This window comes from Convolutriloba macropyga, chromosome 4 (genome assembly GCF_964194025.1).
Source record: "Convolutriloba macropyga chromosome 4, txConMacr16.3, whole genome shotgun sequence".
NCBI classification, from domain to species: Eukaryota; Metazoa; Xenacoelomorpha; order Acoela; family Convolutidae; genus Convolutriloba; species Convolutriloba macropyga.
This window is the reverse complement of record NC_134471.1, coordinates 42,665,160-42,690,739: the sequence shown is the minus strand read 5'-3', so window position 1 is coordinate 42,690,739 and position 25,580 is coordinate 42,665,160. Positions and strand designations below refer to the sequence as shown.

The following is a 25,580-nucleotide window of genomic DNA, read 5'->3' as shown; positions in this document are numbered from 1 at the left end:
CTAAGTTTTGTGGTTTGCATATTAAGTAGTTGTAGCGAAGCAAAGCCCGGGGGGGGGGCAAAATGACGTACCTATTTATAAAGATTAGGAATAGCATGTTTTCATCAATTTCCACAGACGTAACTAAAAAGAGAGCAAGAACTCGAGCTGTCAACCTATCTTAATTATCCCAGGCGAACTGCGCACTTTTTGTAAAACAAAAAGGTATATTTTTGTAATTTCCCATTCGATTTTTCCTTTTTTTTCAGTTTTCGATAAAAATCAGCTTTTTAAAAGTTGTTTTTTTTTTTAAAAATGTCAAAATTTTGTTTTTATTCAAAATTGTCGTTTCTTACACGAGTTTTGTTTACAAAAGGAAAAGATCCAAATGTCGTACTATGCTGAAGAAGTCGGCTGATTGAGATATGTTATACTAAATAGGTTTCTAGTCTTTTTTGTCACACATGCCAACAGCTTGGCTTCTCGCTTTCTATGAATTGTATAGCCTTCATTTGTGATTTTGAAACTAATTCTATTTCAGATGAGCAGAACCTGAAGGCACGCAAGGAGATCTCAGAGTATTTGCAAGCCTGCAAATATGACAGAGCCAGAGTCAGGGTAAGATTGAAGTTGTCCGAGCACTCTAACATGTTAGATGTTCTCGATTGAAACCGAGATTAAAAATCTTTCTTTTCGGAGCCACAGAGGTCAATTGGATTTTAGTTGGGCGAAAACTTTAATACAGTTAAACGCACTAATATACGTATGTAGGTTGCGCAACAATGAAAAAATTGAAACTTCAAGTGAGGGTCGGTTGCTGACCCTATAAGGTGCCAGTTGTATGTTGTGAACTGTTTGCAGGTGGAGGGTATTATAAGAGAAGACTACCTGGTTGAGGCATTGGAGATGGTGGAGATGAACTGTGAGCTGCTACATGGCAGAATTGGCATCCTTGAAACAACCTCTAACGAGTCAGTGGAAAAGACAAAGACTTCCATTCATCTATATTTATTCATCTGCATTTATATATAAATATTAATTTAATCCCTCTTAGTGGGAGCTGTTAATAATTTGGGCTAATATTTGTTTCGAAGAATCGCAAGTTCGGCAAGCACAGTGGTCCATTATTCATCGTACGGGATCCATGTATTTTGTTCTGTACTATTAGGCGGAGACCTCAATTTTAACAAGAGTTGAAAAATGCAAGTTGTACAGTGAAAGAACAATATTTCAATTTTACAGGGCTGTGCCGTTGGACTTGGAGGAATGTCTCTCGAACATCCTCTTCGCGGCTCCCAGGATCTACCAGGAGGTGGCAGAGATGTCTGAGATCTCGAAGCATCTTCAGCGCAAGTTCAAGAAAGACGTTTTCGCTCAGCTTCAACAGAATTGCAGTCGCAAAGCTAACCAGAAGCTAGTCAGCCGACTAGACATCAGGTAGTACATTTGGAGTAACGTCACAAGCAGTTGTATAAGTTTCTTATCTTATATGACTGTGGCGAAGTCAGAGAAACTCTGACATTCGATTATCTGAACCGCGTATCTTCGAGATGTAAATCAGAACTTTGAAGTAACTTTAGTGGAGTCACGCAACGAATATTTGAAACATGCACTTTGCAAGTTTCAAGATGTGGCACTCTAGAATATGGAACTGTAAAGATCTGCCTTTTCAAGAACTGTACCTGTCTTTCAACAGAACTTATGCTTGTTTTTTAACGGCCTAACAAAAGATTTTGGCAATAGACTTTGCATTATGTTTGTGGAAATAAATGTAAATATATCTTTGCTGTTATGATGTTCCAGACCACCTCCAAAAGCGTTGGTGGAGGCATACCTGGTTGAGATTGCGGACTCACACAAAGTGGAATTCAAACCAGACCCACTTGCTTTGGTTAGTTGCATTATTTGGTGCTTTCTAACCCCCGATAAGAAGACCTGTTGTAATCAGAGCTTAGTAGCCTCCATTCCTAGCCAAACTCTTTGCTACGACTATTCTGTTCTTCTGTCGTAATTTAACGGGGGAGCATATGAGCCAATGTGCTGATGTGCACACCTCCTACCTTGTTTCGAGAGATATGCTTGCAGCTATTTATCTTCTGTATTTGTGAAATCTTAATATTACTTACAAAAATTAGTATAACAGGCCGCAGAAGTAAAATCATTTAGTTTTGTCAACTACAGACGCACACACACTCTTTTTTTCTCTCATCGAAAATAGACGGCGTTTTTAATAGACGCCGCCAGCCTCTCAACGGCTATTATATAGGCGCTCCCCTTTTTCTTACAAGTCAAGGAATTTTTACAATTCAAGGAATTTGATTTGTATTGGAGCGCTGTCTTTTAAAAGATCTGTTGACACATTTTCATGAAATTTGAAGTCAAATTGAAGCCATGATTTTGATCACGCAGAAACGTAAGTGGAGCGAAAAAGTGAGTCGTTTTGCTGCGTGAAATTTTTTATTCTAAATTAAAATAGTATGAAAACGGTGAATCAATATAAATTTGCTTTCTCGCAAGTGCTTTTTTAATAGCCGCACAGCAATAGCTGGGGCTATTATTGGCCTTCTCTTGGTTTTTTATTTCGTCGTCATGATTTTTGTTACGACCATATGACGTCACAGCCACTTTTTGTTCATTCGTTCATGCAATTTTATCTGAATTGCATGTGTGACGTCATTTTTCGCTCTTAGTGGAGCGAGTTTTTTTGTTCATGCGCGTGATTAAATTTTTGGTCACCCTTGACTTACCTCATTCTCAAAAATGACTTCCTCACTTTGAAATTGACTTTTATTTACTTTAATTCAAAGAGATAATGTCAAATGGGTGTGTGTCACTCTAAATGAAGGTTATTTGAGATCAGCTAATAGAGGCAGCAATAACTTATACAGATGTTAAATTAATCAAAATATAACAGATCAGCCTTCAATGAGAAGACGAATTTTTTTGGTCTGTCTTTTTTACTGTTTTTTTTAGACTGCCGATCTACGAATCTATTGCGGCTATTTTCTGGCAATCTGCCAGCTATGTTTGTTCACATTCGGCATTTTCGCTTCAATTTTTACTTTTTTTCCATGTTTTTGATAGAATCTTTTTCTATATGTTTTCCCAATCCAGTTATAGTCCATTCTAGGTCTAGTTTTTTGTTTAGTCAATGAAAACTCTTTGAATTGTAGGTCAGAACTTGTCCTGCTATGTTTTTTTTAAAATTCTCTTTAGCTTTTGATCACGTTTTTCGTTTCTTATAGGTCACTCTCTTTTTGTTTCTTTTTCTGTTCCAATCCCAATGGTCGGCAAGCGGGTCAACGCAGGTGTTTACTGATATTTATTTAGCTGATAGCATTTTTAGTACTTCCTTTGCATCTTTTTTTGCGTTCATTTGATCATGCCTCAAAACGTAACAAAAGCTTCATTCTTGCATTGTTTGAACTGTATTGCATAGTCTATTATATAGGAACGAGCTGTCATATGTTAAGCTTCTGAGCGCGATTTCTGGTTCACGTGTTGAATAGTCTGCTCATTCTTGACTTGCCATTTCAAATTTTTTTTTCCGAACTATATCAACTGAGGGCATGTGCATTAAAAATGTTGAATCAACGGGAACCTATTTCTTTTGAGACAAATTTGTTGGTCAGTTTTTGTTTTCAGGAGTTTTGGCCCTTAATTAATAAAAACCTCGTTTTATCTGTACAGCTTTGAGAGGTTTTTTTCAGAAACGATTTTTTAACTGTTTACTAGTATAATAAGACGGCTGGTGCGAGACTGCGCGTAACAAAAAGTACTCCAGCATAAGTCTTCAGTTTGAAGAAAATTTTTTCTTTTTTCTGAGATGAGAAGCTTTTAAACTGAAGCAAATTAAAAAAAAATAGACAGCCCTTATGATTTTAACAGATTTTAAACCACATCACTAAGTGGCAGCAATTTAGAAAGACTTCAATAAGAAAAACTTTAACTGTTCGTATTATTTGAAGCATATAAACAGCTCATCTGAGAAGTTCATTAAATTGACGGCTAATCAAATTGAAACCATTTGATTATATAGCAAAAATCAGTCAATTTTAATCTGAAGAAAAGGTTGAAAAACTTTTTGAATGTCCCAGAAAAAAATCAATTGTTAGGTCAAACTTACACATAAAATGATGAAGGGTAATAATAGGGAAGAGTTCGAATGGATATCATAAAATTGCGCAAACATTTTCAAGAAAGACCTGATTTTCTACTTTTTCAAAAATTTTTTCTTGTTTTTTTTATTGAAAGCGAAACTATACGGGTGAAATCTTTTTCACGTTTGCTGTTTACTGAATTTGGGTTTCATAAGCAACTCAACGGAGTGCTGAAATTCTAAAGTTGTCTGAAGCATCGGTACCAATCGACAGAATATGGAATTGAAAAAAAACCTGAACTTTTTCTTTTCTGATCTCAAATATCCCATATTTAGTCAATTCTGTGACCTTTCAATAAATGAATTGTCAAGTGAATTGTGTGAGGGTGGTTTGAGGTTTAGTGGAGGTGGCCACAGATTTCTTAAAATTAGAAGATTTTCTAAAACTGGTTTTAGTTTTTAAAATTAAAACTGATGATCTTTCTTTGAACTCAAAAAAGTTAGTCATGTTTCATACTTTTGCCATTGAATCATTTATTCTATGATATAGAGAGTGTATTTTGCACACAAAATAGTTTGCTCGAGATTCCAGTAAATCATCAAGGGATAAAGAAATTTATTCAACTGTTTTTGGTTTTGTTCTCTAGAAAAATTGTTTTCTCGTATATATGGAGTATCGCAGTAGTTAAGTTGGATACCGCTTCTGGTAATGAAATCAGAGAAACTAATTATATGACAAGAAATAGTTGATAAAATTCATTAACTGATCACATTTCGGTTCCTATGCTCTGTAAAGTTTTTTTGGTTTGATCAAAAAGCTGTTGAACTACAATGAAGTAGAAGTCTAAAATGGGAACTAATGAGAAGAGCAAGAGTTGGCGAAAAGAGAACTGTTTTTTTTTGCGGTTTGTTTCTTGAATTCTTAATTTTTATAAGGAAATCTTTGTTTTGGATGTGACAATTTTGGAATTCATCTCAGATTGTCGTGCCTTTTCAATTATTAAGGACTCAGTAAAAATATCGAAAGGGAATTCGTTAAATAGAGATAATTTTGATACTGCAAAACTAACCTGGGATTATTCTCCGAAATCATTTGAAGAAATTGCGATATGGAATTTTGGAAAGTTAAAATGCTTGATGATTCACGTCGTCGATTTGGACGTGAATGATAAGTTAAAAAAACAATTCTAGTTGAAAAACTGAAAAGTTATAATCACTAAGTTGTCACTAAGTTAGATATGTATTTGGAAAATTTTGTAATTATTATTATTATTAAATGCAGGATGGTTCAATTGACACGCTTAATGCGGCAGATTTCGAGGCCCCAAATTTGATCAACTTTGGAGGAACCGAAAATCCACAGCAGCCAACACAACCTCCATACCCTCAATCTCAACAACCAAACCAGTCAGGCTACCCACCCAATGCACAGTATGCTCCTCCCGGCATTCCACCGATGAACCCAAATTATCCCTCCACTGCAGGCCAGGGTCAACAACCTCTTCAACCTATGGTCAATCCTTATGGAGGGGGTAATCAAATGCCCTACCCCCAAAACGGACAGCAGCCTCCGTATCAGGTAACAGCCGAAGAAATCCTAGAGAGGATTTGCTATTGAACTAGCTTTCGTACGCATGACTGCTTGCGTTCTATCAATTTCTTATTAATTGCTCTCGAACAAAGTTTGAGGCAAGTATTGTAAACGTTTCTTTTTTATGCAAAATTTTCTCTTGTCCGCTTTGCGCTTTTGTTCTAGAACATTCTTTCGATTTCATTTCTCGAATGACATTTTCATGCTTGACGTCTTGATTTTAACGTGATCTAAGTTGCTCTTATTAACAGCCGCGAAGCAGGATGTAGAGCCAAACAGCGAGTGGTTTTGTGGCGTGAATTTTTTTCACTCTAATTTTATAAATTAGATTGAGAAAACGATGTTTGGACAAAAATTCGCTTTCTCGCTAGTGGATTTTTGTTCACATGCGGCTATTTCACTTTGGTTTTTACTGTTTTTTTAAAAATTTTTTTTGGACCGGTTTTTTTCTAAATGGTTTTGTCAATGCATTCATAATTCATTCTAGGCCTAGTTTTTTGTTTGAACCAAATTTTCATTTCTCGGTAGTGGTTTTTTGTTCACATGCGGCATTTTGACATTAATTTTCTGTTCTTTTATTTTATCTGATTTTTTTAAATGGGTTTCCTAACTCACCCATCGTCCGTTCTAGGTCTAGTTTTTGTTTAGTCAATAAAAATTTTTTGAATTGTACGTCAGGACTTGTCATGCTATGTCTTTTTACAATTCGAAGAATTTGAATTGTATTGGGGCGCTGTTTTTTTTAAGATGTGTTCACACATTTTTCAATGACTTTGATCTTTCAAAACGGGATAAACAGGTAAAGCCCAGCGGGCATTAAGTTTCATTAGAGGCCCAAAGTGAGCTTCACTAGTCCTTCAAGTGCTTAGAGTGGTGCAGCTGCTGGGATGGCCTTAATTAGAGGTTGAAAGGTCATTTTTAGGAGTTTTTGGGCTCAAAATGTTGCAATTTTTCATGTTTTTTTTGTGATTTTTTTAAATTTTTTTTTGTTTTAGTCTTACTTTGAAGTTTTTGAAGAATGATGAAGGCCTTTTGCGAGAAAAAATAACTTGTTATGACCATTTTATGAGCTATATGTTTTGGTACTACAAATACAAACATGCAAAATGATACTAATTTTTGCAATTTTTTGAAAATTTTTGTCATTTTTTGAGTTTTTCTATCTTCAGGGGCCAGGAAATGTCCTTTGTGGTTTGACAATAGAGCACTGCATGATTTCTAGTAATAATGGATTGGCTTTCAACATTTTAATGTCTCAAAATTTGGCATTTTTTAATAAAAAATCTGCTATTTTTTCAAGGTTTCCTAAAGTTTATGATATTTGTCCACTCTCAAGTGCCGGAAAACCTATTCCACGGTCTGATAAAAAGTTACTGCATTATTGTTGGCTGCAATGGATTTGTTATCAACAATTTAGCTTTTCGAATATTAGAATTTTTTGATAAAATTTGCAATTTCAAGTATTTTCAAAACATTTGTCTTATAGTCAGTTTTTCTTGCCTCAGTAGCCTGCTAACCTGATCCAGGGTTTGATAATATGTTATTAGATAGCTGATAGGGGGCAATTGAACGGTTTTCGACATTTTAATAGAACAAATTTTTTTTGAAATTTGAGATTTTTTGTAAAAATTAGTGCCTATCGATCTTTGAGCCAATGAAATTTTTAATGCTTAGAATTGGGTTAATGGATAGTCTCTAGAGACACAGAAATGATTCTGAAGATATTAATATCACAATTTTCAGCAAAGTTTTATTAAATTTTGCAATTGATTTCATTTTTTATATTTTCGGTCATTTTTGAATTAATCGATCTTCAAGCGCCAATGAATTTTTTCAGGTCATGCAGATATAATACTGAACCGATTTCAAAAACAAAAAATGGTTTTGAACATATTTTTGAAACATGTATTTTTAAAGGGATGAAATTTTGCCTAAGAGAAAAAAAGCTTCAAGAGTTTTAGTAATGAGTATATTTTTGTTTAGTTTGTTTGATTTTATTAGTTTCTCAATTTTTTTTAGATGATTTTGTTTGTGTTTTGGCTGGCTTTGTTCAATTGATCTGCTGGTCAGGTAGAGAACTTTTAAGTTTTTCTTTCAGTTCTTTGAATTGTATTTCAGGACTGGTCCTGCTATGTTTTTTAATTCGTCGTCTCCATCGATGATTCTTGCGACCTGACTTCTTGGAATTGACTTTTTCAATTTCAGTGATTTCTACTGCTTTGCAGTTAAAATTTGTAAGCGTGACATCATTTGTTCTGCTTTTTGGTCAATTGCGTGACTTACCTCACTCAAAAAAATGACTTCTGGACTCATTTAATGAACTTTAAATTTTATTAACATTTACTTGTTAAGGATCAATAGTGTGCATCTAAGTAGTGCCAAACGTATATGACCTAATTCTTGAGTATTAGAGTCTTGAGTTTTTGATTTCGAATATGAATTTTGGAAAAGCATTATTAGGGTTTTTTTCTTATAGAGCGTACGTGTCTCTTAAAATTGACAGTCCTAATCTAACCAAAAAGTCTAGTGGTCTATTAAAGGACTGGTGGTCAATCTCTCTCATTTCTTTAATTTTTACAATTCATGGAAGGACACAAGCGTCTATCGAGGCTATTTTCTGGCAATCTGACGGTTATGATTCAGAAATTAAGTCGGTTGCTGAATCACAAGTGATTGTAAAATAGTAGGATATTACAAGCCCTGATAGCTGCGTTGTTAATGCAGGTCTAGCACACCGGAGGTCAAGCTAGGCGTGATTAAACATAAACCGACTAAATTCGAGCAAATTGCTATCTAATGACATTTATGGCAATTTAATTCAGAAAGGCTGTAGCCTAGGTGAATTTTTTTTGCACCCATCAAAAATTTATTTGTTTAATAGCCGCCCTCATCTTCTCAGCCGGCTATTATAGCGCTCCTATTTTTACAATTCAAAGAATTTGAATTGTATTGGGGCGCTGTCTTTTTTTTTAAGATCTGTTCACACATTTTTATGATTTTTGAAGTCAAATTGGAGTAGTGATTTTGGTCACGCCGAAACAGGAAATGGAGCGAAAAAGCGAGTGGTTTTGCGGCGTGAATTTTTTTCGCTCTAATTTTGAAGTAGAGTGCGAAAATGGTATTTGAACAAAAATTAGGTTTCTCGCTAGTGGTTTTTTGTTCACATGCGGCAATTTCGCTTTGATTTTTACAGTGTTTTCGATTTTTTGGATCGGATTTTTTTTCGAAATGGTTTTCCCAATCCATTCATAGTCCGTTATTGGTCTAGTTTTCTGTTTAGTCAATGAAAATTCTTTGAATTGTACGTCAGGACTTGTCCTGCTATGTTTTTTTACTTCGCCGAATAAAAAACTGTTTCGCTTTACCTCATTTTGCCGCTTTTTCAACATTTTGCGTGATATCTTTTTGACTTCTCTAGGCTAGTTTCTCTCTTCTCTCATTCTGTTAACAGTGAATTTGAACATCAGGTGCTCAGAAAAGCAATTCAAAATGAACAGTGTCAGTACAAAAAATTGAAGTCAGAAATAGAACCGGCATAAACCAATAAAGCCCAATTTTAGATGCCCGCTATTTGAACGTCGTTCCTATAAGTCTTAGTTACCATCTCTAATGCTTATTGGTATTGATAGTAGCCCCTGTAGCCTCTCTCTAAGAAACAGAAGTACGTTATGTTCAACTACGAAATGCCATCAAAATAAATCGGACAAAAAATTTTTGTACAAAAATCTTTTTTTTTCTAGATCTTCTATTCTTTCAATCCCAATCATGCTTATTGGAATCAACGGCGGCTATTTTCCGGCAATCTGCCGGGTATGTTTTTTTATTCACGTCCTCTGAGGCTAGCCCGCTTGTGCTTCAGCTAGCTAAAACCATAGCCAACCCCTTGCTTGTTGATCGACTGCAATTTCGCCTGATGGATGTTGGTTATCTTTTTGATAGGAACAACTATTAATTATTTTTACTAATATTCATCGTCTTCGGTTTTATTAAAGCTTTTGTTATGAAGACTTTTTAATTGCTCTCGAACGACTTATGGTATCAATATCATATTTCGAACATATAAATATCATATTTTGAACATAAGTCGTTAATAACTGAATTTAATTCCTATAATATCTCTATTCGCCTGTGGATAGAGAGAAATTTGTACGACGTTAGTAGGCTTATGTTTTCTTGTCAGCGTGAGTTTCTACCCCAATCAGTTGTAAATATCTAACTAGTGGAATGCTGAGTTGAAATGCAGTGAAATATAATGCTAACTTTTTTAGGTTCATGGATATATTCCCAATGGACAGCAGACATCATCCAATGGGTCAGTAAGAATTGCAGTAATAACAGAAGTTGAGCATTTGCAATATTCAATATAATTATGTGCAATTAATCTGATCTGTTTTTAGCATGCCTCCGTCTTACGAGGAAGATGAGAAGAAACGACGTAAGTTCATAAGTAATGTATGCCAGAATTTTATTGCTCCGAGTTTTCATTTTGCGTCCTAAAATAGCCGTGCGCGTATTAGTATCTGGCCATCTTACGAACATTGACGGGACAGAGGCTGAACAATTTAGGAAACAGCAAATCAGTGAAAGCGCTAGAAACATTTTTACTCATGTTTCCAAACATTCATTATTAATAGCCTCGAAGCGATAGCTGAGGCTATTATTGGCCTTCTCTTGCTTTTTTTAGGACTCGAAGAGGAATATTGGGTATCTTAAGATTTTTTTTACCGGAAGTACTATTCATTCAGACAGCGTTTTGAACTCTGGATAGTAAAATTGACGTGGAAACTAAATTTTTCTGAGCGAGAGAAGTTTACTAATAGCCGCAGAGCGATAGCTGGGGCTATTATTGGCCTTCTCTTGGTTTTTTACAATTCAAAGAATTTGAATTCTATTGGGGCGCTGTCTTTTTTATAGCTGCGAAGCTGTAAGCTGAGCGGAGCTATATTGCGGTTCTCTTGGTTTTTACGACTCGAAGAGGAGTATTGGTTTTCTCTCGGTCTATTTTTGTTTGGTCGTCTGACGCTCTTTTTCGTTTTACATTTTTGCACACAGCAAAGCTGAAAAAGTTAAATTTTCTGAATGACTTCTTGCTCTCACTAACAGCGTTTGCGCGCGTGATGTCATTTCTCATTCTCTCTCTAGCAACGGTTTTAAGTTCATTTGCGTGATTATATTTTGATCATAAGTGACTTACCTCACTCAATAAAATGACTTTTGCACCTTAAAACTTAACATCAATTTGAGTTAGTTTAAGGTCAAAAGAACTCGTATGTGCAGTAAAGGTCTCTAAGAAGAGGCTTCCGCGGAATGATTTTTAACAAGCCTTATTAATTTATCGCTGAATGTTTTTTTACCTCGCTTTTTGAGTGGCGTCGATTTTTCAATTTATATCTGCATCCGTTTCTATCTCTATTATACGGCACGCAACTCTATTTTTTTGCAGCTATTCCGGCAATCTGCCGGCTATGTTTTTTTTAAGTTCTGTTCACACATTTTCATGATTTTTGAAGTCAAATTGGAGTAGTGATTTTGGTCACGCCGAAACAAGAAATGGAGCGGAAAAGCGAGTGGTTTTGCGGCGTAAAATTTGTTCTCTCTATTTTTAAAGAAGACTGAGAAGACGATGATTAAAAAAATCGCTTTCTCGCTAGTTGTTTTTTTGTTCACATGCGGCAATTTCACTTTGGCTTTTACTGTTTTTTTCAATTTTTTGGATTGGATTTTTTTCAAAATGGTTTTTCCCAATCCATTCATAGTTCATTCTAGGCCCAGTTTAATGTTAGAATCAAATTTACATTTCTCACTAGTGGTTTTTTGTTCTCGCTAGCGGCATTTTGACTTTAATTTTCTGTTTTTTCTGATTTTTAGAAATGGTTTTCCCTATTCACTCAGTCCGTTCTAGGTCTAGTTTTTTGTTTAGTCAATGAGAATTCTTAGAACTGTACATCAGGACTTGTCATGCTATGTTGTTTTCTTAATTCGCTTTAGCTTTTGATCACATTTTTCCTTTTACTTAAGTCAGGATTTTCACATTTGACTTCCGACTATCTTCACTCAATGTTTCTCGCTAGTGGATTTTTGTTCACAGGCGGCAATTTCACTTTGGTTTTTACTGTTTGTTAATTTCTTTGGACCGGTTTTGTTTCTAAATGGTTTTCTCCATGCTTTCATAATTCATTCTAGGCCTAGTTTTTTGTTTGAACCAAATTTTCATTTCTCTCTAGTGGTTTTTTGTTCACATACGGCATTTTGACTTTCAATTTGTTTTTCAATTTATTTGATCTGATGTTTTTAAAAATGGTTTTACCAGTTCACTAATAGTCCATTCTATGTCTAATTCTTTGTTTAGTTAATGAAAATTCCTTGAATTGTACGTCAGGACTTGTCCTGCTATGTTTTTTGATTTCGTCTTCAAGATTTTTGTTAAGACCATATGACGTCACAACCACTTCAAATCTGCTTTTCGTTCATTCGTTCATGCAATTTCAACTAAATACCTTCGTGACGTTATTTTAGGCTCTTAGTGGAGCGAGTTTTTTTGTTCACGCTTGACTTACCTCCACTCAAAAATGACATCCTCACTTTGAAATTGACTTTATTTACTTCACAGAGATAAGGTCAAATGCGTGTGTGTCAGTCTAATTTGAAGCTTATCTGAGAGCAGCTGGTAGAGGCATCAAAAACTTATACAGTTTTTAAAATATAACATATCAGCCTTCAATGAAAAGACGAATATTTTTGGTCTGTCTTTTTTACTGTTTTTTGAGACTGCAGATCTAGGAAGCTATTGCGGCTATTTTCTGGCAATATGCCAGCTATGTTCTGATCATGCGCTGCGATCAGTGACTGACTTTTCGACTTTCAAGTGTTTTTTGACAGAATGCTGCATATAGATAAATATTTTAGACGTTTTTTGTCCAATTGGCCCAGTTCTTTTGCTTTTAGTTTTTGTAGATAATTGGAGCTGTTTTGATGTGAACCTCTGAAATTGATATGACACTGTTTTTGACAGTCTAATGTTGCTTTTTAGTTTTGAAATGTACACATCTTTTTTGGATCTTGTGGATTTTTTTTTCAAAAAACAGTGCATATGGCAATTTACCTTTGACATTTCTTTCATTGAATCCCTCTTTTTAACGTGAGGTATATTTGGGTTTTACTACAAGAGAATGTTTTTCTGTGCCCTGTCAGGAATCCTAATTTCCTTTAAATAATTGAAAAATTTTTGGCGTTGAATGTTCGAATTTTTTCATTAATTTAATTTTGAATGATTCCAAATTGATTCCAAAATTTCTTAGTGTTTGCAATCTTTAAATCTGTTTTACTTTTTAATTTATACAGGAGGATTGCAATGTAAATTTGTGTTATATAAGGACGTGTAATTTTTTTACATTTCTTTTTCATAAATCAAAATTTAGTCTGTTTTTCTTGTGTTTTTGTTTCTGTCCTTTTTCTCCGCATTCTAGCTTGTATCAGTCTTTCATTTTTCTGAGACATACACTTCTAATCAGCTCTGCTTTTATCATTGTCAAAAAGTAAATATTGTAATCTTCTCAGATTTTTATTTTGTATGAAAGCTATTTAATTGGACATACTGTGGCACTGAGAATTTCTTTAAATGCCCCTTCAACATTTTGACTGATATTTACTTTCTACGAAAATTAGTGGGTCTTAGGTTTGATTTTAAACATTTTTTTGCGTTTCAATTTTATTGTTTCTTTTGTTTTTTGTTGATTAATTTGAAGGTTTTTTGACTATTTTGCTGATTTTGTCTTAATTCAAATTTTCGCCCATTGTATCGTTTTATTGAATTTATTGGTAATTGAACTGAAGCTTTTCTGCCTATAGGCTGCCTCTTTCTCTGCAGTTTGACGAACAAATGAGAAATTTTACACAGTTTTGTTTTCATTTTCTCCTTTTCTTTAAAAGTAGAGATGTTTCTGAACTCATCAAGGCTTGGCTGATATTCTGTTGGTGGATAGCTGGTTTTCATTGCATGAAACAACAACGATTTTCTTTTGCATGTGTACTTGTACTACATGATAAATTAATTCTATTTTTCATGTTGTTTTTTTTCGGACAATTTTTATTGTTCTTTGACTTAAGACTTGTTTTCCCTAATTGAAGGTTGCTTAAAAGCAGCAATTTTTTTTATACAGTTTCTTAATAAAAATAACGTATCAGCATTTAATGAAAAGATTAATTTTTTTGGTCTGTTTCTACTATCTTTTTGTGACTGCAGATCTACGAAGATATCGCGGCTATTTCCTGACAATCTGCAAGCTATGTTTATCCTATCATTACCCGCTGTGTCAATGATTGAAAATTACTTCAAATCTTGTTTGTTTGCTCTTAAACGAAGTTGTAGCTATTATATTAGTCCTGTGGGCCTCAATGCAATTTTTGCCTGACGGATTTTTTCGCCTGACTCTTAATTTTTCGTCCTAACGGGATCACAGGTGACATCCGGAGGTAAAATATTACGCCTTACTAGTCTCTAAGTATGCGAGTCACCGAAGCGGATTTGAGGTCACGTGAAGGGCGGTTCCTGATCTTAAAATGCCCCCTCACCCCCCAGTCACCCCCCCATAAAAAAACTCCCCTTTCGACCATCCTCAACCTGCCGTTTTGGACTACCCCCCCCCCCCCAATGCTGGCATCCCTAAGCCCTAGCTGTTACTGACAAAGCGAACCGCTTGCCGGTTGTTTGAGGGCAATTCACCCGACGTTAATCGGGTATGTAGAATTGTTCATCTTTGCTTCTTGATTTATGACTTTCTGTAGCTCGGCGCTAAGATTTTTGGTTTTAGGGTCTCAATAGGTTTTTAATAGGACCAAGCCCTAGTGATGAAAAAATTTAAAATCTTGCAAGATTCTTGCAAGATTTGTATCCATCTTGCAAGATTTGCATCCATCTTGCAAGATTCTTGCAAGATTTTGAATCCATCTTGCAAGAATCTTGCAAGATTTTGAATTTACATTTACCTTTTTGTCCTGGTTACCTGGCCGCTTTTTTGCTGTTGGTTGAGCTGAAATAGTTAATCAACTGTCGGAAAATCTTCTAAAGGCAAGTTAAAACATGACTTTTTTGAGATTTTCCGGTATGATTTTTGTGGTTCATCCCTCCTCCTTTTTCATTCCGGGCTGGGGACCGGCAGTGGTGGAGTTACTGAAATAAGCTATAGGAGTACTGATTCAATACGGCGAAAAAACCGCACTTACACAGTTCTCCGAAACAAACAAAACGACTAAACAAGACAAAATAAATCAATATAAATGCAAAATCGCAAACAGAGTGTCGGAAAATTATCTCAAGTCAAGTTAAAAAACAAGACTTTTTCGAGATTTTCCAGTATGATTTTTGTGGTTCATCCCTCCTCCTTTTTCATTCCGGGCTGGGGACCGGCAGTGGCGGAGTTAATGAAATAAGCTATAGGAGTACTGATTCAGTACGGCAAAAAACCGCACTTACACAGCTCTCCAAAACAAACAAAACGACTAAACAAGACAACAGAAATCAATATGAACACAATATAGCAAAGAAGTTCTCGGAAAATGATCTCAAGTCAATTTAAAAACCGACTTTTTTGCGATTTTCCGGTATAAACAATGTTTTTCGCTACTCTATTTTTATTCCGGGTTTAGGACCGGCAGTGGCGGAGTTACTGAAATTAACTAAAGGAGTACCGATATAATGAACTATAGGAGTACTGATACAGTACGGCAAAAAACTGCACTTACACAGCTCTCCAAAACAAACAAAACGACTAAACAAGACAACAGAAAGCAATATGAACACAATATAGCAAAGAAGTTATCGGAAAATGATCTCAAGCCAATTTAAAAACCGACTTTTTTGCGATTTTCCGGTATAAATAATGTTTTTCGCTACTCTATTTTTATTCCGGGTTTAGGACCGGCAGTGGCGGAGTTACTGAAATTAACTAAAGGAGTACCGATATAATGAACTATAGGAGTACTGATTCAGTACGGCAAAAAACTGCACTTACACAGCTCTCCAAAACAAACAAAACGACTAAACAAGACAACAGAAATCAATATGAACACAATACAGCAAATAAGTTATCGGAATTTGATCTCGAGTCAAGTTAAAAAACCACCTTTTCGAGATTTTCCTGTACAAACATTGTTCTTTGCTACTCTATTGGCGGAGTCACTGAAATAAACTATAGGAGGACTGATATAGTAAAATATAGGAACACTGATACAGTACGGCAAAAAACCGCACTTAGAGAGTTCTCCAAAAGAAACAAAACGACAAAACCAGACAACAGAAAGCAATATGAAACAATATAGCAAAAAGGTTTTCGGAAAACGGTCTCTTGTCAATTTAAAAACCGACTTCTTTAGATTTTCTGGTATAAAAAATGTTCTTCGATACTCCATTTTTCTTCCGGGTTTAGGACCGGCACTGGCGGAGTTACTGAAATTAACTAAAGGAGCACTGATATAGTGAACTATAGGAGTACTGATACAGTACGGCAAAAAACCGCACTTACACAGTTCTCCGAAACAAATAAAACGACTAAACAAGACAAAATAAATCAATATAAATGCAAAATCGCAAACAGAGTGTCGGAAAATTATCTCAAGTCAAGTTAAAAACCAAGACTTTTTCGAGATTTTCCAGTATGATTTTTGTGGTTCATCCCTCCTCCTTTTTCATTCCGGGCTGGGGACCGGCAGTGGCGGAGTTACTGAAATAAGCTATAGGAGTACTGATTCAGTACGGCAAAAAACCGCACTTACACAGCTCTCCAAAACAAACAAAACGACTAAACAAGACAACAGAAATCAATATGAACACAATATAGCAAAGAAGCTATCGGAAAATGATCTCAAGCCAATTTAAAAACCGACTTTTTTGCGATTTTCCGGTATAAATAATGTTTTTCGCTACTCTATTTTTATTCCGGGTTTAGGACCGGCAGTGGCGGAGTTACTGAAATTAACTAAAGGAGTACCGATATAATGAACTATAGGAGTACTGATAAAGTACGGCAAAAAACCGCACTTACACAGCTCTCCAAAACAAACAAAACGACTAAACAAGACAACAGAAATCAATATGAACACAATACAGCAAATAAGTTATCGGAATTTGATCTCGAGTCAAGTTAAAAAACCAACTTTTCGAGATTTTCCTGTACAAACATTGTTCTTTGCTACTCTATTTTTATTCCGGGCTTAGAACCGGTAGTGGCGGAGTCACTGAAATAAACTATAGGAGGACTGATATAGTAAAATATAGGAACACTGATACAGTACGGCAAAAAACCGCACTTAGAGAGTTCTCCAAAACAAACAAAACGACAAAACCAGACAACAGAAAGCAATATGAAACAATATAGCAAAAAGGTTTTCGGAAAACGGTCTCTTGTCAATTTAAGAACCGACTTCTTTAGATTTTCTGGTATAAAAAATGTTCTTCGCTACTCTATTTTTCTTCCGGGTTTAGGACCGGCACTGGCGGAGTTACTGAAATTAACTAAAGGAGCACTGATATAGTGAACTATAGGAGTACTGATACAGTACGGCAAAAAACCGCACTTACACAGCTCTCCAAAACAAACAAAACGACTAAACAAGACAACAGAAATCAATATGAACACAATATAGCAAAGAAGCTATCGGAAAATGATCTCAAGCCAATTTAAAAACCGACTTTTTTGCGATTTTCCGGTATAAATAATGTTTTTCGCTACTCTATTTTTTTTCCGGGTTTAGGACCGGCAGTGGCGGAGTTACTGAAATTAACTAAAGGAGTACCGATATGGTGAACTATAGGCGTACTGATACAGTACGGCAAAAAACCGCACTTACACAGCTCTCCAAAACAAACAAAACGACTAAACAAGACAACAGAAATCAATATGAACACAATACAGCAAATAAGTTATCGGAATTTGATCTCGAGTCAAGTTAAAAAACCAACTTTTCGAGATTTTCCTGTACAAACATTGTTCTTTGCTACTCTAATTTTATTCCGGGCTTAGAACCGGTAGTGGCGGAGTCACTGAAATAAACTATAGGAGGACTGATATAGTAAAATATAGGAACACTGATACAGTACGGCAAAAAACCGCACTTAGAGAGTTCTCCAAAACAAACAAAACGACAAAACCAGACAACAGAAAGCAATATGAAACAATATAGCAAAAAGTTTTTCGGAAAACGGTCTCTTGTCAATTTAAAAACCGACTTCTTTAGATTTTCTGGTATAAAAAATGTTCTTCGCTACTCTATTTTTCTTCCGGGTTTAGGACCGGCACTGGCGGAGTTACTGAAATTAACTAAAGGAGCACTGATATAGTGAACTATAGGAGTACTGATACAGTACGGCAAAAAACCGCACTTACACAGCTCTCCAAAAACAAAACGACTAAACAAGACAACAGAAATCAATATGAACACAATACAGCAAATAAGTTATCGGAATTTGATCTCGAGTCAAGTTAAAAAACCAACTTTTCGAGATTTTCCTGTACAAACATTGTTCTTTGCTACTCTATTTTTATTCCGGGCTTAGAACCGGTAGTGGCGGAGTCACTGAAATAAACTATAGGAGGACTGATATAGTACGGCAAAAAACCGCACTTACACAGCTCTCCAAAACAAACAAAACGACTAAACAAGACAACAGAAATCAATATGAACACAATACAGCAAATAAGTTATCGGAATTTGATCTCGAGTCAAGTTAAAAAACCAACTTTTCGAGATTTTCCTGTACAAACATTGTTCTTTGCTAATCTATTTTTATTCCGGGCTTAGAACCGGTAGTGGTGGAGTCACTGAAATAAACTATAGGAGGACTGATATAGTAAAATATAGGAACACTGATACAGTACGGCAAAAAACCGCACTTAGAGAGTTCTCCAAAACAAACAAAACGACAAAACCAGACAACAGAAAGCAATATGAAACAATATAGCAAAAAGGTTTTCGGAAAACGGTCTCTTGTCAATTTAAAAACCGACTTCTTTAGATTTTCTGGTATAAAAAATGTTCTTCGCTACTCCATTTTTCTTCCGGGTTTAGGACCGGCACTGGCGGAGATACTGAAATTAACTAAAGGAGCACTGATATAGTGAACTATAGGAGTACTGATACAGTACGGCAAAAAACCGCACTTACACAGCTCTCCAAAAACAAAACGACTAAACAAGACAACAGAAATCAATATGAACACAATACAGCAAATAAGTTATCGGAATTTGATCTCGAGTCAAGTTAAAAAACCAACTTTTCGAGATTTTCCTGTACAAACATTGTTCTTTGCTACTCTATTTTTATTCCGGGCTTAGAACCGGTAGTGGCGGAGTCACTGAAATAAACTATAGGAGGACTGATATAGTACGGCAAAAAACCGCACTTACACAGCTCTCCAAAACAAACAAAACGACTAAACAAGACAACAGAAATCAATATGAACACAATACAGCAAATAAGTTATCGGAATTTGATCTCGAGTCAAGTTAAAAAACCAACTTTTCGAGATTTTCCTGTACAAACATTGTTCTTTGCTACTCTATTTTTATTCCGGGCTTAGAACCGGTAGTGGCGGAGTCACTGAAATAAACTATAGGAGGACTGATATAGTAAAATATAGGAACACTGATACAGTACGGCAAAAAACCGCACTTAGAGAGTTCTCCAAAACAAACAAAACGACAAAACCAGACAACAGAAAGCAATATGAAACAATATAGCAAAAAGGTTTTCGGAAAACGGTCTCTTGTCAATTTAAGAACCGACTTCTTTAGATTTTCTGGTATAAAAAATGTTCTTCGCTACTCTATTTTTCTTCCGGGTTTAGGACCGGCACTGGCGGAGTTACTGAAATTAACTAAAGGAGCACTGATATAGTGAACTATAGGAGTACTGATACAGTACGGCAAAAAACCGCACTTACACAGCTCTCCAAAACAAACAAAACGACTAAACAAGACAACAGAAAGCAATATGAACACAATATAGCAAAGAAGTTATCGGAAAATGATCTCAAGCCAATTTAAAAACCGACTTTTTTGCGATTTTCCGGTATAAATAATGTTTTTCGCTACTCTATTTTTATTCCTGGTTTAGGACCGGCAGTGGCGGAGTTACTGAAATTAACTAAAGGAGTACCGATATAGTGAACTATAGGAGTACTGATACAGTACGGCAAAAAACCGCACTTACACAGCTCTCCAAAACAAACAAAACGACTAAACAAGACAACAGAAATCAATATGAACACAATACAGCAAATAAGTTATCGGAATTTGATCTCGAGTCAAGTTAAAAAACCAACTTTTCGAGATTTTCCTGTACAAACATTCTTCTTTGCTACTCTATTTTTATTCCGGGCTTAGAACCGGTAGTGGCGGAGTCACTGAAATAAACTATAGGAGGACTGATATAGTAAAATATAGGAACACTGATACAGTACGGCAAAAAACCGAACTTAGAGAGTTCTCCAAAACAAACAAAATGACAAAACCAGATAACAGAAAGCAATATGAAACAATATAGCAAAAAGGTTTTCGGAGAACGGTCTCTTGTCAATTTAAAAACCGACTTCTTTAGATTTTCTGGTATAAAAAATGTTCTTCGCTACTCTATTTTTCTTCCGGGTTTAGGACCGGCACTGGCGGAGTTACTGAAATTAACTAAAGGAGCACTGATATAGTGAACTATAGGAGTACTGATACAGTACGGCAAAAAACCGCACTTACACAGTTCTCCAAAACAAACAAAACGACTAAACCAGACAACAGAAAGCAATATGAAACAATATAGCAAATAAGTTATCGGAATTTGATCTCGAGTCAAGTTAAAAAACCAACTTTTCGAGATTTTCCGGTACAAACATTGTTCTTTGCTACTCTATTTTTATTCCGGGCTTAGAACCGGTAGTGGCGGAGTCACTGAAATGAACTATAGGAGGACTGATATAGTAAAATATAGGAACACTGATACAGTACGGCAAAAAACCGCACTTAGAGAGTTCTCCAAAACAAACAAAACGACAAAACCAGACAACAGAAAGCAATATGAAACAATATAGCAAAAAGGTTTTCGGAAAACGGTCTCTTGCCAATTTAAAAACCGACTTCTTTAGATTTTCTGGTATAAAAAATGTTCTTCGCTACTCTATTTTTCTTCCGGGTTTAGGACCGGCACTGGCGGAGTTACTGAAATTAACTAAAGGAGCACTGATATAGTGAACTATAGGAGTACTGATACAGTACGGCAAAAAACCGCACTTACACAGCTCTCCAAAAACAAAACGACTAAACAAGACAACAGAAATCAATATGAACACAATACAGCAAATAAGTTATCGGAATTTGATCTCGAGTCAAGTTAAAAAACCAACTTTTCGAGATTTTCCTGTACAAACATTGTTCTTTGCTACTCTATTTTTATTCCGGGCTTAGAACCGGTAGTGGCGGAGTCACTGAAATAAACTATAGGAGGACTGATATAGTAAAATATAGGAACACTGATACAGTACGGCAAAAAACCGAACTTAGAGAGTTCTCCAAAACAAACAAAATGACAAAACCAGATAACAGAAAGCAATATGAAACAATATAGCAAAAAGGTTTTCGGAAAACGGTCTCTTGTCAATTTAAAAACCGACTTCTTTAGATTTTCTGGTATAAAAAATGTTCTTCGCTACTCCATTTTTCTTCCGGGTTTAGGACCGGCACTGGCGGAGATACTGAAATTAACTAAAGGAGCACTGATATAGTGAACTATAGGAGTACTGATACAGTACGGCAAAAAACCGCACTTACACAGCTCTCCAAAAACAAAACGACTAAACAAGACAACAGAAATCAATATGAACACAATACAGCAAATAAGTTATCGGAATTTGATCTCGAGTCAAGTTAAAAAACCAACTTTTCGAGATTTTCCTGTACAAACATTGTTCTTTGCTACTCTATTTTTATTCCGGGCTTAGAACCGGTAGTGGCGGAGTCACTGAAATGAACTATAGGAGGACTGATATAGTAAAATATAGGAACACTGATACAGTACGGCAAAAAACCGCACTTAGAGAGTTCTCCAAAACAAACAAAACGACAAAACCAGACAACAGAAAGCAATATGAAACAATATAGCAAAAAGGTTTTCGGAAAACGGTCTCTTGCCAATTTAAAAACCGACTTCTTTAGATTTTCTGGTATAAAAAATGTTCTTCGCTACTCTATTTTTCTTCCGGGTTTAGGACCGGCACTGGCGGAGTTACTGAAATTAACTAAAGGAGCACTGATATAGTGAACTATAGGAGTACTGATACAGTACGGCAAAAAACCGCACTTACACAGCTCTCCAAAAACAAAACGACTAAACAAGACAACAGAAATCAATATGAACACAATACAGCAAATAAGTTATCGGAATTTGATCTCGAGTCAAGTTAAAAAACCAACTTTTCGAGATTTTCCTGTACAAACATTGTTCTTTGCTACTCTATTTTTATTCCGGGCTTAGAACCGGTAGTGGCGGAGTCACTGAAATAAACTATAGGAGGACTGATATAGTAAAATATAGGAACACTGATACAGTACGGCAAAAAACCGAACTTAGAGAGTTCTCCAGAACAAACAAAATGACAAAACCAGATAACAGAAAGCAATATGAAACAATATAGCAAAAAGGTTTTCGGAAAACGGTCTCTTGTCAATTTAAAAACCGACTTCTTTAGATTTTCTGGTATAAAAAATGTTCTTCGCTACTCTATTTTTCTTCCGGGTTTAGGACCGGCACTGGCGGAGTTACTGAAATTAACTAAAGGAGCACTGATATAGTGAACTATAGGAGTACTGATACAGTACGGCAAAAAACCGCACTTACACAGTTCTCCAAAACAAACAAAACGACTAAACCAGACAACAGAAAGCAATATGAAACAATATAGCAAATTAGTTATCGGAATTTGATCTCGAGTCAAGTTAAAAAACCAACTTTTCGAGATTTTCCGGTACAAACATTGTTCTTTGCTACTCTATTTTTATTCCGGGCTTAGAACCGGTAGTGGCGGAGTCACTGAAATGAACTATAGGAGGACTGATATAGTAAAATATAGGAACACTGATACAGTACGGCAAAAAACCGCACTTAGAGAGTTCTCCAAAACAAACAAAACGACAAAACCAGACAACAGAAAGCAATATGAAACAATATAGCAAAAAGGTTTTCGGAAAACGGTCTCTTGCCAATTTAAAAACCGACTTCTTTAGATTTTCTGGTATAAAAAATGTTCTTCGCTACTCTATTTTTCTTCCGGGTTTAGGACCGGCACTGGCGGAGTTACTGAAATTAACTAAAGGAGCACTGATATAGTGAACTATAGGAGTACTGATACAGTACGGCAAAAAACCGCACTTACACAGCTCTCCAAAAACAAAACGACTAAACAAGACAACAGAAATCAATATGAACACAATACAGCAAATAAGTTATCGGAAATTGATCTCGAGTCAAGTTAAAAAACCAACTTTTCGAGATTTTCCTGTACAAACATTGTTCTTTGCTACTCTATTTTTATTCCGGGCTTAGAACCGGTAGTGGCGGAGTCACTGAAATAAACTATAGGAGGACTGATATAGTACGGCAAAAAACCGCACTTACACAGCTCTCCAAAACAAACAAAACGACTAAACAAGACAACAGAAATCAATATGAACACAATACAGCAAATAAGTTATCGGAATTTGATCTCGAGTCAAGTTAAAAAACCAACTTTTCGAGATTTTCCTGTACAAACATTGTTCTTTGCTACTCTATTTTTATTCCGGGCTTAGAACCGGTAGTGGCGGAGTCACTGAAATAAACTATAGGAGGACTGATATAGTAAAATATAGGAACACTGATACAGTACGGCAAAAAACCGCACTTAGAGAGTTCTCCAAAACAAACAAAACGACAAAACCAGACAACAGAAAGCAATATGAAACAATATAGCAAAAAGGTTTTCGGAAAACGGTCTCTTGTCAATTTAAGAACCGACTTCTTTAGATTATCTGGTATAAAAAATGTTCTTCGCTACTCTATTTTTCTTCCGGGTTTAGGACCGGCACTGGCGGAGTTACTGAAATTAACTAAAGGAGCACTGATATAGTGAACTATAGGAGTACTGATACAGTACGGCAAAAAACCGCACTTACACAGCTCTCCAAAACAAACAAAACGACTAAACAAGACAACAGAAATCAATATGAACACAATACAGCAAATAAGTTATCGGAATTTGATCTCGAGTCAAGTTAAAAAACCAACTTTTCGAGATTTTCCTGTACAAACATTCTTCTTTGCTACTCTATTTTTATTCCGGGCTTAGAACCGGTAGTGGCGGAGTCACTGAAATAAACTATAGGAGGACTGATATAGTAAAATATAGGAACACTGATACAGTACGGCAAAAAACCGAACTTAGAGAGTTCTCCAAAACAAACAAAATGACAAAACCAGATAACAGAAAGCAATATGAAACAATATAGCAAAAAGGTTTTCGGAAAACGGTCTCTTGTCAATTTAAAAACCGACTTCTTTAGATTTTCTGGTATAAAAAATGTTCTTCGCTACTCTATTTTTCTTCCGGGTTTAGGACCGGCACTGGCGGAGTTACTGAAATTAACTAAAGGAGCACTGATATAGTGAACTATAGGAGTACTGATACAGTACGGCAAAAAACCGCACTTACACAGTTCTCCAAAACAAACAAAACGACTAAACCAGACAACAGAAAGCAATATGAAACAATATAACAAATAAGTTATCGGAATTTGATCTCGAGTCAAGTTAAAAAACCAACTTTTCGAGATTTTCCGGTACAAACATTGTTCTTTGCTACTCTATTTTTATTCCGGGCTTAGAACCGGTAGTGGCGGAGTCACTGAAATGAACTATAGGAGGACTGATATAGTAAAATATAGGAACACTGATACAGTACGGCAAAAAACCGCACTTAGAGAGTTCTCCAAAACAAACAAAACGACAAAACCAGACAACAGAAAGCAATATGAAACAATATAGCAAAAAGGTTTTCGGAAAACGGTCTCTTGCCAATTTAAAAACCGACTTCTTTAGATTTTCTGGTATAAATAATGTTCTTCGCTACTCTATTTTTATTCCGGGTTTAGGATCGGCAGTGGCGGAGTTACTGAAATTAACTAAAGGAGCACTGATAAAGTAAACTATAGGAGTACTGATACAGTACGGCAAAAAAACCGCACTTACACAGTTCACCAAAACAAACAAAACGACAAACAGCAGATAAAATAAATCAGTAAATTTTAAATAGCAAACAGTTTGTCGGAAAATTATCTCAAGTCAAGCTTAAAACCGACTTTTTTTGAGATTTTCCAGTATGCTTTTCTGGTTTTTCCCTACTCCTTTTTCATTTCGGGCTTGGGACCGGCAGTGGTGGAGTTACTGAAATAAAATATAGGAGTACTGATACAGTGCAGGAAAAAACCGCACTTACACAGTTCTCCAAAACGACAAACAGCAGATAAAATAAATAGCTAAAATTTGAATAGCTAAAAAGTTATCGGAAAATGATCTCAAGTAAAGAACAAATTGACTCTTTTGAGGACAATTTCGGCACAAATCACATTACAAAGATTATACAACACCCATATTATTTGCAAAATCTTTAAATAAAAAATCAATTTCTATTTTAAAAACCCTGGTAGTGAAATTTTTCTGGCACAACAGGAGACTATTTTTTATGGAACCCAAAGGAAGTTGACGAGTCAAAATTTCTGGATACACTTTGGTCTAGAGACAGCAAACAACAGGTCTGAATACAATAAAAAAACAGTTTTAAGAGAAAGATACGAAAGAAAACACTAATTCTGGATGCAAAACGCTATTTCGGTCTCCATT

General features: G+C 35.6%; 1 protein-coding gene across 1 annotated transcript in view; it reads left to right on the top strand.

The window, feature by feature from the left end:
* LOC142337687 (uncharacterized) overlaps positions 1 to 25,580 on the top strand; it is a 114,720-nt gene that overhangs the window by 2,878 nt on the left and 86,262 nt on the right. Inside the window, exons 2-8 of the mRNA XM_075387129.1 lie at positions 521 to 597; positions 841 to 950; positions 1,222 to 1,416; positions 1,783 to 1,870; positions 5,361 to 5,657; positions 9,938 to 9,981; positions 10,067 to 10,104. Coding sequence (XP_075243244.1) covers positions 521 to 597; positions 841 to 950; positions 1,222 to 1,416; positions 1,783 to 1,870; positions 5,361 to 5,657; positions 9,938 to 9,981; positions 10,067 to 10,104 — 849 coding nt within the window. The remainder of the gene's footprint in view (positions 1 to 520; positions 598 to 840; positions 951 to 1,221; positions 1,417 to 1,782; positions 1,871 to 5,360; positions 5,658 to 9,937; positions 9,982 to 10,066; positions 10,105 to 25,580) is intronic.